The sequence below is a fragment of the Barbus barbus genome, assembly GCF_936440315.1.
Source record: "Barbus barbus genome assembly, chromosome: 4".
NCBI classification, from domain to species: Eukaryota; Metazoa; Chordata; class Actinopteri; order Cypriniformes; family Cyprinidae; genus Barbus; species Barbus barbus.
The window spans coordinates 7,533,669-7,546,360 of record NC_136732.1 but is presented as its reverse complement, the minus strand read 5'-3'; the positions used below and the strand labels follow the sequence as shown (position 1 = coordinate 7,546,360).

Genomic DNA, 12,692 nt, shown 5'->3' with positions numbered 1-12,692 from the left:
GAAACATCAATCATGGTACTACTGTCTAAATATAATGGTTTCAGGGATTATAGTATTTTAAGTCAACATTGAACTGATTTACATTATTTTTTTTCATGTATTATTTTTTAATTCTATTAAAAATATAATATATTACAGGTTAATTTATTTTATTTTTTAAAGTAGTATTATAACCCTATTTTTGCTAATATATTAATCAACTGGATACTGGAACTTCATTTTTAACTATTAAAGGTGTTGTCTGGTTTTGGGAAATCAAATGAAAAGTTTTTATTATTTTTTATTATGGCATTCTTACAATATGTTAATATGGGATTTTGTCAGGCTTACTGCGTTAGTTCTCAACACTACATGCAATGTTGGGGAAAGTTACTTTTAAAAGAAATGCATTAGTATTGCATTCCTACCTGAAAAAATAACTAATTGCGTTATTTTTTACATTAGCATTAATCTTTCTCAACTGGGCTGCACTTGCTAACAAAACAATAACATAGCATTATTTTAGTGATAGCTAATTAAAAAAACTAATTACCCATTATCAAAGCCTACATCCGACATCAAGAACAGCAGTACCAAACAATGCTTTAAACATTCTTGTAATCAGCAACAGGTGAGAGAAAAGTTAGACAGTGTCACCTCAAAAATTTAATGAAAAAAATTAAATAAAAAATAAAAATATAAATATAACTCTAGTAATAAATATGAGGTTAAATGGTGTATAATGAAATTTATACTGTCAGGCAGTAATACCACCAAATAATGTTTCAGAAGGAGCTTTATAAGGTGTGCACCAGCAAAATCCTTTAACTCATTGTTCAGTGTTCTCATTAAACCCCTAAAACTTGCTGTTAATATGAGTGGTGCTTCTCTATGTACCCTTTTCTCGAAAGTAAACATCAAATTAGAGCACGGGCTGCAAAATGAATTTATATTTACACTATACACCACCATACCCTAATAACTTTATAGTAAAGCTCACATTATACATCCATAAAAAATGAAAATGACATGCAGGTTAGAAAGAACAGCTGTGTTTTGAGCCGTTCTTCAGCCTTATTTTTGTTCACTTCATATTTAAAGGAAAAAAAACTGTTGTTTTAAATGAGTAATAATAATGAACACAGTGACTTAATGAGTTATACAGTAACTTTTAAACTAATTGTGTCTAAAGCACAATGTAAATACATCTAAGACAAAATACAAACAATCTTTAAACATTAACCATTCATAATGCAATAAATCCATGTTTAACAGCATGTTTTGTGCTTTACTGAAAAGTAAGTGTCATGGCTTGTACGATATGAATTATAAACCGTATTGGACTATGCTGTTAGTTACAGTGCTACAACATTAGTGCATCACTATTAGCACGCTGCATGTTTTACTAGTTTCCAAATGGGTTAATGTTTAATTATTTGGTTTCTTCTAAATGTACAGCCTGCTGTATTGGATAACCTGTTGACAAATATGAAGATTGTGCTGCATGGTATGGGAATGCTGCGCATTAATTTGTCAAACAAAAAAAAACAAGGTGAGTTATGCAGACTATTCTATCCATACCGGTTCATTATGATGTGCATGGCAGATCGTTAGACCCAGATTGGGATTAATTGTGAAAATACCTCTTTCTGTTTTCTGTCTCTCAAAACTAAACAGGATTACGGTGACATTAAAACAAATTTCTGGACATGCACATGACACCAAACTGTCATTTGTATCTCAACTCTACACTGTATATCCACACCTAAACCTTCCTAACCTCTAATATTATGCATAATATTGTGGGAAAATATTGTGTAGTTCTAATATAGAGTATTCTAAAAACAAACAGCTACTGGCATATAGGTAGGACCAGGTATGTGCCGTGACCTTTGAGACTGAGCAAGAGTTTTAATACACATAATGATGTGCCCAAAACAAACTATGGTTGAGTTTAATGTCGTGAGTGTTATTGCACACACAGGGTCACAAATAAATGGGTTCTTGGGGCAGAAACCTTTTTTTGTTTTTCCCCAACTTTTATTGTTCTGCTTTATTTTAATCACCAATTAAAAATTATTTTTTACCTTGGCCAGGCCATGTTCTTGACAGAAGTTTTGACTGATTCAACCACTGGTCGTTCAGATTCTTTGCTATGTTCTTACAGGCCCATGCATGTGCCATCTTGTCATGTAAGTGTTGTGTAGGAAAAGATATGGAGCTGCTGCCATTTGTGGCTCATTCATTCTGCAGTCTGTGGGGGGATCAGGGCGGCAGTGGCCAGAGGCCACGAGTTCCAGCTCAATGAATAGGCACTATAGTGAGTAAGCACTTCTGTGCCATTTGTATCATTGCATAATGAAGCTATAGTTTCCTTTTGAATGCCACCGTTTGCTTCCCTGACATTTACTAACATGACTGTGTTTTCCACCTCATGAAAGGGATATTCCACATTAAAATTAAAATTCTTTCATCATTTACTCACCCTTATATCATCCTAGATATATATGACTTTCTTCTGTGGAACACAAATGGAGAGTTAAATACAGTAGGACTCTCTGTGAGTCCATATAATGCTACTGTTTGGGTCTCTCAAAGTTGATGCTTCAAAAACCACACAAAACAAACATGACACTTCTGGCCATAATTCAAATGAGGGTTCATGAGTTCACACTCAACATGAAGTCAGCATGTTGTGAGTCAGGACATGCAAACATAACTTCTCACGCAAGTTAAATTAAAATATTAAAATAGCCTTAAGTAATCACCCAATGAAGAGATTGTGACCCATGATAAATTAGCTAGTCAGAGTTAAGTTCTGCTCACTTGCAAAGTCAGATGTTCTTTACCAGCAATAATTATAAAGGCTGTATAGAACATGCACTACCAGAAGATGTTACCTTTTATTTGACAGGAATATCTGTCCTACCACTGGAATGAATAAGTATTTTCCTAATATGCCATATTAATAATGCCACATTTATTGCAGTAAAGTTCTCCCCATGGGGAGAAGTTGAAGTGTATAATGTAATGTTTGTCCCTGGAAACAATTATGCAGTCATTGAAAACTCTCCATGTTCCAGTAGCAGTGCCCCCAGTATGTTAGTATTTGCATCATCTCATGCAAATACAGCTCTTAGCTGGCTCATTTCAGGGACAATTGCTTGTACAATTGCTTTGGGGTTGTCAATTATTCTTATGTAACAAATGATGCTTGCGTGAGAATTTTAAATGATGTTGAAATAGATGAGAAGTGAAACCCTACAATGAATGAGATCACACATTGCATAGCTGTAAATTTACATGTTGATAAATGGTATAAGTTGTAATGGCTATTTAGAGTCCTTGTGTTTGCTGGATGCTCCAACAATTTGCTGTATTTTACAGCATCTGTGGTCTCTCAACTTGGCCAATCACATTAATCAATCACTCTTTGATGTAAATAACTGCAGCATCGCTTTCTATCCATTATCAGTGTGATGGTTTTAGAAACAGTAAAAAATGCGCGTTTATGGGGGAACATCGACCATAGGTACGGTAAAATAAAACAAATCTGATTCAACCAATAACTGAATGAAAGGTTATGGTAAGGTACATACAACAACAGCAATCTCCATCTCCATTGGCCATGTGTAAAAAAAACATCTTCTGCATCTTCCAAAAAGGTTTAACCTAAAGAGAATTTTAAAATCAGAAGTTTCTCATCTCAAATCCCTGAATGAAAGATTTATGGCTGGTAAATCTTTTCAGGTTACTGAATACTTAATGTAATCTTCATGTTTGACCAAGTGGCTTGTTCTTTAATTCCCCTGATATCATTTTCCAAACTGCAAATAAAGAATGTCATGAGTGACTTGTGTGGTGGTAGTGAGCACTGTTGGGGGTAACGCATTACAAGTAACACGAATTACTTACTTAGATTACTTTTTTCAAGTAACTAGTAAAGTAACGCATTACTTTTTAATTTACAAGAAAATATCTGGGTTACTTTTTCAAAAAAGTAACGCCAGTTACTTTGTTTTCCCATTTATTGACTGACAATTCTCCTGTCCCCATATTGGGAGAAATCAGAAGTACAGAGGCTTTGTGTGAACATGATGTTACTGTAGTTCTAGACTAAATGTGAGTGTGCATGAATTCATCCCACTTGCAAAAAACAGATTTAGCATTCATCAAAGAGAATTAAAAAAGTGAAATGCAAACTCAGAATATGACGCAAACCTGCAATAATTAAATGTTAAATAACACCAATTATTAACATTTTATTAACCTATGTCTTTGCTGCTGACCCTTGATCCAGTTCAACCATACTAAGAGAAAATGACTTTAGATGAACTAATAATTGTGCTTCATTGTTTTTTTTATTGCTGAAGAGTGTTGAACTTTCTTCTCCTGAGTTCTACTGTACAGACGTGAATTTACTTTTCTTTCAGCCTGAGGTTTATTCATTACACTTTTTGGTGTGAAAGGGCTTTTACATTTGCTATAAATAGAACTATTTATATTAAAAACAATCAAGCCCTGCTCATATTTAAAAAGTAACGTGAAAGTAACGCAAAAGTAATGTAACGCATTACTTTCCATAAAAAGTAACTAATATAATTACTTTTTTAGCGAGTAACTCAATATTGTAATGCATTACTTTTAAAAGTAACTTTTCCCAACACTGGTAGTGAGGATAGTTTATGAATGACAGTTGCAGAAGATTTAATACTGTTATCTGTATTATCTTCCAGGTAACCATTGTAATTATTGTTGAGGGGTAAAATTGGCATGTTGATTTTTTGTGTGTAAAATTGAGCATTAAACATTTTTGTCTGATTTTGTGCTTTTGCTTTTTCCTCTGTTTTGTATGCACAAAGTTTTTTTTGAGAACATAAAGTCGCATCATCGCACCAAACTACATCCCCACTAAAACAGATGTCCTCAGAGTGCGAGTAAGGACTCGTGGTGTCATTGAGACCCAGTTCAGAGTCAGCAACTCCCTGTACAGGTAAACTTAATTTCAGCAATATTATCATATCACTCAAACATTTTTAGCTATGTCCATATTTTCATTACTGACTGATGTTCAGCAGAGTGACCTTTCCATACAGTAAAATCACACAGTGACCAGGGTTTGTCAAGATTAAAAAAAATAATAAAAATAAAGTTTTATGTACACCTGAATTTGATTTAAATGGAAGGCAGCACATTTCCATTAACTAAGTCAAATTAGTTTAACCAATTTTGACTTAATTTAAGTCGTATGAAATTCAGCTTAACTTTTGATTTTATTTAATTTCATATGAATGATTTGTTCACAAATACTCTTTTGTTTATAGGCTATATGATGTGGGTGGTCATTGTTCAGAAAGAAAGAAGTGGTACAGTTATTTTGACAATGTCCAGGCGGTGCTGTTTATGGTGGCTCTTAGTGGGTATGATCAAAACCTTGATGAAAATCATTCCAAGGTGAGTACGGTATAACATACTTGATTTTTAGAGACCTTGTCCCATATTACAAGATCTTTCAAACTCTAGAATGCTGTCTTATTTGTTCAAAAACCCAGAAGATTTAGTTGGATCTTATTGTCAGAAAAAATTGTTTGTCAGTTTGTCAGAACAGGCTTTAGTTAAGATCTGACAAATTAAATTAAAGCATGTAGATCGTAAATCCTGTTGCGTACGCTACACAAGCTTAGACACTCAAGACATCTTGAGCTCTTGCAAACAGTAAGAGTCTGCTAACGGCATAATTGTATGCATGTACACACATGGTCAGAATTGTTGGTACCCTTGGTAAATATGATCAAAGAAGGCTGTGAAAATTAATTGTTAATCCTTTTGATCTTTTTATTTTAAAAAATCACAAATCTAACCTTTCATTGGAGAATAAGAATTTAAAATGTGATGAAATATCATTATGAAATGTTTTTCTCTAATACACATTGGCCACAATTAACGGTACCCTTTTATTTAATACTTTTTGAAACCTCCATTTGCCAGTTTAACAGCTCAAAATGTTCTCCTATAATGCCTGATGAGAACACCTGAGAAGAGATCAGAGACCATTCCTTCATCCAGAATCACTCAAGACCCTTCAGATTCCCAGCTCCATGATGGTGCTTCTTCTCTTCAGTTCGCCTCACTCATTTTCTACAGGGTTCAGGCCAGAAGCAGAAGCTTGGTTTTGTGCTCATTTTTGTGTTGTTTTTGAGGTTTGTGTTTGGATTATTGTATGGTTGGAAGATCAAAACATGGCCCATAAGATTTCTAACAGAGTGTCACTTATTCATTTTTTTTTTTTTTTTATCTGTTGGTATTTGATGGAATCCATGATGCCATGTCTAAACAAGATGTCCAGGACCTCCAGCAGAAATATAGGCCCACAACATCAAAAATACAGCAGTATATTTCATTGTACATATGGGGTACTTTTTATCCCTGTGTGCACCAAACCCATCTGGAGTGTTTGCTGCTAAAAAGCTCATTTCTTTTTAGTTTCATCTGACCATAGAAGTCCTATTTGAAGTTCCAGTCGTGTCTGAATACTGAATAAGTTTTCTGACCCCAAGACTCAACTATTTTCTGTAATTCTCCAGCTGTGGTCCTTGGAGACTCAAATTCTCCTTCTCACTGTGCATTAGGACGATATAGATACACATCCTCTTCTAGGCAGTTTTGTAATATTTTCTGTTGATTGGAAATTCTTAATTATTGATGGTGGAAATGGGAACTTTCACTGCTCTAACTCTTTTCTTTAATTTGTGAAGCTCAATTATCTTTTGCTGCACATCAGAAATATATTCTTTGGTTTTTCTCGTTGTGATGGATGATTAAGGCAATTTGGACCTCCTATTTTCCCTCCTGGATAATTTCACGTTCATAATCATCCTGGAGTGCTCAAAATTGTAAATATGAATGGGGATATACTTTCAGATATTTTACTCAAGAATTTCTAGGGGTACCAATAATTGTCCAATGTGTATTTGAGAAAAACATTTATTTCATAATGAGATTTCCCCCCCATTTTCAGTTGTTTTAGTTCAATTGTTTATTTTTTTTCTAATAAAAGATCAAAAGTATTAATAATGCAGGTTTATTTTCAGAGCCTTCTTTGATCATATTTACCATGGGTACCAACAATTCTGACCATGTGTGTATGTATAATTTGGGAATAGGACAGAACCACTCCACCCTTTTGTCTATGCCCTGTGACGTTTTGCATGAATAAACAATCTGTGGAAGTTTCACTCTGAATACAATATTGAACATTTTCAAAAACGAGGTGACATCCTATTCACCCTTCAACCATCGAAGATTAATAGGAAAGTTTAAAAAGTGCAAAAAGAGGAAATGAAGTGGTTTGAAAATAGCTCCTACCATAGATATTCCTCGTATACCATGTCACACTCAAATATTACAAAAATGTAACAACTTTTTTTTTTTCTTTGTTTTTTAAACAGAACCGTCTCCATGAAAGCCTGGAGTACTTCAGATCCACATGTAATAGTGTGTTTTTCAGAGAAGCTTCTCTGGTGAGCTGGGTTTGTTTCATGTCTGTCAGTAAAATCGGTATAATGTGTCACACTATATTTAATTCTGTTATTGTCATCTTTGATCTGAACTGGGGTTAAAAAACAGTTGTCTGCAAAAAAGATGATTATTCATACTATTATGTGAAACTTGATTGTATTTGTGCTCCTTTTTTATGAATCCATTGAAATAATCCGTTTCATAAGCTCCTCCACATAACCGCACATAATTGTCTGCACTCATTGAGATTTAGTGTGTACACCTAACCTGCTTCATCACAACAAGTGCTGACCTCTCTTTACACCTATCATTCTGTACCACTTCAGTTATATATTTCCATATGATACAGTCTTTGTTCATTAATGCTCCGATTAAGAATTGTCATAAAATAATTTTCAGAGTGTATATACTAATTAATATAACACACTTTGTTCTGCAATAGACAAAAACAATAGGGAAGAATGAATTGAAAGGATTGAATGGCTTCAGATGTTTTTCATTTTCTTTAACTTTGCATTTGAATTCAATTTTCAGGTTTTATTTATGAACAAAATTGATCTGTTTGCTGAGAAAATACTGTGTTCTGGGAGACACCTGCGACTTTATCAGCCAGACTTCAAAGGTACTACACATTTTTTTTTTTTATAGTCTTTTTGTTTATTTTTGTGGAGCATAATTTTACTTTACAGGGTTTATAAATAAGCTTTCTGGACTTACATAGTATTCAATTAATGACCATAGATGTTGTTTGCTTCTCTTTCTGTTGATTTGTTGCCCTTCCATGTCTAGTTGACCCTTTGCAGAGGCTGCAGATACCATAAAAATATAAATCCATCTTCTCTGGATACCTCATGTCACTCTTATAAGAGCCCTAGGAACAATGTTTAAGCATTGTTGCTTCATTTCTGTGCAATTCCATTTCATAACACATCCAGAAACACTGGACTTCTTTAGACTGGCATTAGCTATAAGGTAGAAATGTCACTAATGTTTTTAAGGCAAGGTTTACCAAAGAGTAAAATGGTTCCTTGTTTAAAACTGTGCGTGATACATCTGTATACGGCATACTGTATATAATAGTATAAAAAAATGCACGAGGCCTTTTTTTTCTTTTTTTTTTACTTTTGGATTAATATTTGGTAAAGATTGAATATATTAAGGAATTGATTAATGTGTTTCTCGGTGTTGGGATGCAGGGTCTGACCGTGATGTGAGTTGTGCTGCTCAATATGTGACTGACCAGTTTGTGGCATGTGCTACCACCTCAGGCAAGATGGTGTACTCTCACTTCACCAATGCCACAGACCCCTCCAGCGTATGTGACGCCTTCCAGCTCACCATGAGCACAATTGTTAAACATAACCTACAAACAGTCTCGCTTCTCTAATTTATTTTTTATATTCCCGTTTTTATTTTTGTCTACTGTTTCTGTGTCCATTTTTTAACAAAATATTTTTAATGGATCTTGAAATCCATACGTAAATGCAATAAATATATTTTTTAATAATATTATGGGCATCTTTGATTTGTTACCTGCTTAGTTAATTGACTTGATTGTGGGGTCATTAAAGTGTTGTAAATAAATGGGCTGAATTATATTTAGCTGGATGTTTTGCTTTGTACTATAACATGTCTTATGTAAAAAGTGGATCTGGTCAAGTTGCTGAATGACACTTCAATATGGAAGTCCTTACATTAGATAATATTTGGGGCATTTACTTGAAATAACTTGATCGGTTTGAAAAAAAAAAATTGGATGATCAAAACGACAAAAATACTGGTACTTTGTGGATAATGTAAGAAATCATATCTGCGATCACTCCTGTGAACAACTTCATGCATCCACTAAAATCCACTACCACATAAAAGTAACTGTAAAAAATACATTAGTTTTGATGTGAATTAATGAATGACATTCAAACATTTTATTCCACATTACTGCAAGTGCACTTGTTTACACCTTGCTCACAAATACTTTATTGTTCAGAATGACTGAAAGGTACTGTGTCCATTCTCAGCTGCTAAGACAGATTCTTGAGTCCAGGCTGAAGATCACACTGGCCCCACACTTAAACAAGCTACTGTCCTGGAGAAACTCACAGCTTTGCAGCTCTGGAAAGACATCCTTTACACAAATAGGCTACAGAGAGAGAGAGGGAAAAATAACAATCATAACAAAAATATGATAGTGTTGTAATACAATATATGCTTTGATATTGTAATCTTAGTTTGGAAGAAGCTGTGGTTGGATCAGAATAGTTTATGGTTGTTTTGAAAAAGCTGACAATTTTTTAAGACTGAACTTCGAGTAAGAACAATATATGTCTACACTGTAAAAAATTAATCATGGGTCTTGTAATTTTCATAAAATTAAGGTGATAATTAAAAATAGTATATTTCATTAAAGAAATTGTGATTAAGTGTTGTATAGAAAATACTGAGGACTTTTTACTAATAAAACCAAGAGATGTTTTCCAAAAAAAATTTTAGGCTTGAATTGAGGAACTGATTAAACTTAAAAATAAGGAAAGAAGGCTACCTATTTATTTTAAGAGAATTAGCTCAGTTTTGCAGTTTTATTTTAGAGGTGATTGTTAGTTCCCAGCATGCTTTGCATACGGCTGGATATGGAGAGTAAATTTTGAAATTAAATGCTATTTTAAGTGTTTTTGAGTGAAGGGAAACATCTATTAATGTTTAATGTTCAGTTATGTTTGACATTTAAAAGAGTTTGTTATATTTCCATTGTGCAGTGCAATCGTTATCATTGTGCAGAAGAGTTGAGCTTATGGTTATGGATACTACTCCTTTAAGGCATTAAGCCTTATTCAATGGGCAGCACTTTGCTAGTACAGTACTTTTCAGTATTTCTCAAGTATTTTCCTACTTGAACTGTTTGGCTGTGTACAGTCTTTTAAATGTACAAAATAACCCAGTCAAATACAAACAGGCCTCACTCAAAATAACAGACTTTTCAGAATCAGTTTAAATGAGTACATTTCACTAATTATATTAAATTCATTGTGTCATAGAATAATTAATTTAGGAGATTTTACATGATTTATTCAGGTAGATTTCATTAAAAAAACAAGCCTTAAAAACTACTCAAAAATGTGCAATATTGTTACCATAATTTTTTTTAAGTAAGTAGCCCCTTCCATTTTTTACAGTGTAACATTTCGATTTTTTACGAATAGATAGAAAGAGAGACACAAATAATCTGCTGTTGTAATCTTACCATGTTTTTGAGGAAGTTGCGTGGGAAATGTGTTTCTGGCAGGGCATTGATGTCTGTCAGTGGATCGATGGGCTCTAGTTCTGGTTCTGACCTCCTGATCCCGGACAGGAGTCCTGAAGCTCTGCCCACTGAGTAGTAACTCGGTCTCGCCGCTTGTTTGTACCAGGCATCCACTGGGCGACAAACTGCTAGTAAAGAAACGAGCAGAAGTATCAGTCTGAGTCTGTCAGATCTCTCCATAGCTGCTGATGTGTTGTTGTCTGAAGCTCTTCGGGCTCTGCTGTCTTCATCTGTTTGCAGACGTTTATATATCGAGATCCCGTGGTCATGATTCATTGCTCGGTGGGTAGATCATAGAGAGCTCGCTTAGAGATGGACAGTTACACTTTCTATATTTTAATAGAAACAAGTTGGTTACTGTAGAGCCAGGTTATTACAGTTAACTAAAATTAAATTATACAAAAATTTTATTTGAAATAAATATTTACTGAAACAAAAATATGAAAAATAAAAATGAAAACCATTTTATTTAAGCTAGCCGACAAGGCAACAGTTCTTATTTTCATTTAGTTTAACTTGATATACAAATAAAACATAAATAAAATAACCCAAACTAATAAAAATGCTAAAAACACAATTACGAAAACTGTAGGCCTAACTAAAATTAAAATGAACGCAGAAAATATTAAAAAATCTATTTCAAAATAAAACTATAATAGGCTAGTATCCCGATGATAGCTACTAAAATAGCACAGTGTAGAGCATAACCTTATTCAAATCATAAAATGTTTGCATGTTTGTATTCTGTAGGGTAAACACAATTTGTGCACTGTTAATAGTTACATTTTTTGTTGTAAAATACATATTTTATACATATTTAACACAAATAAAGTGGTTATATTGTGAATATAGATTTTATTTAACATGTACAATATTATTAAATTGTTTTAAAAAATACATATTTTGTTATATTTAAGAAAAAAGTTGTGTCCCCCAAATTCATGTATGTGGTGTTACAACAATGGATGTCGCCCCTTTAAGAAAAGTGAGAATGCTATTTGGGCTACCTCCTGTGTTTAATGTCACTGCAGGTGCTGTTGATCTGAGGGGTGCATGGGGAGTACATTCTTTCTTATTAATTTTCTTAAAGTTAGCTAAATTTCTGACAATTTCATGCACTGTAAAAAATCCAACTCGAAAAAGGTTCAAATGACTGTTTTTGTTTTGTTGGCTCAGCAAATTTCTATGGAAAAGTCAGTAAAACGATGTTTAATACATTTATTCAACCTAAACCAAGTTTCTTTCCATAAACTTAAAAAGTTTAGTTTTGTGAACAAGGTTTTGCAAGTTCATCCAAAAAAATTTGGCCAACTTATTAAGTTAAGTTAGGAACTGCCCTCCCACTAGCAAATACTAATGCCATTTGTTTATGGGACATTGAAGAAAAATGGTTGTTTGGTTATTTTTTTTAATAACTTCATTGTGCCAAATGTAATAGTGTTAATAATAGCTATATATATATATATATATATATATATATATATATATATATAATTTTTTTTTTATTGAGTCTGGAAATAAAGTATTAGTGAATAATATTATTACTAAATTAAATCATGCCCACTGTATAAATTATAATATATTGTATAGTATATTGTGCACAGCAGTATATTGTGAACTCAGGAAATTATGCTGCCTTCACGTGCTATTGTAATTTAAGTGAGGCAGCATTAAATTGGCGGAGGAAGACTTTTACTGTGAAGTTCGTTAGAGGGCGCCGCATAATACCCTCAAAGACAGAACAGAACACAATTAGCCTAATTAGGAGTTTTTTTTTATTGAAATGTTACATTTGAATAATACATACATTTAAAAATAATTAGCAGCATGTTTTACGATAAAAATGATCTTTTCCAATCGGGCCAAACCACGCCCCTCAGTACGTGACCTTTGCACA

The 12,692-nt window shown here is 33.4% G+C and overlaps 1 protein-coding gene and 1 pseudogene across 2 annotated transcripts; one reads left to right on the top strand and one right to left on the bottom strand.

Moving 5' to 3' along the window:
• Window positions 1-1,008: 1,008 nt before the first annotated feature.
• Window positions 1,009-8,884, top strand: LOC306867931 (guanine nucleotide-binding protein G(o) subunit alpha-like; annotated as a pseudogene). The gene is made up of 8 exons: window positions 1,009-1,014; window positions 1,438-1,531; window positions 2,147-2,299; window positions 4,842-4,972; window positions 5,304-5,433; window positions 7,428-7,499; window positions 8,032-8,119; window positions 8,694-8,884. The product of its transcript is annotated as a guanine nucleotide-binding protein G(o) subunit alpha-like (transcript).
• A 627-nt stretch (window positions 8,885-9,511) lies between these two features.
• On the bottom strand, window positions 9,512-10,975 carry LOC306867920 (neuropeptide B-like; the record flags this gene model as incomplete). The annotated part of the gene is made up of 2 exons (XM_079413874.1): window positions 9,512-9,637; window positions 10,736-10,975. The coding sequence occupies 2 exons, from the start codon at window positions 10,973-10,975 to the stop codon at window positions 9,512-9,514; spliced, it is 366 nt and encodes a 121-aa protein (XP_079270000.1).
• Between the last annotated feature and the right edge of the window lie 1,717 nt (window positions 10,976-12,692).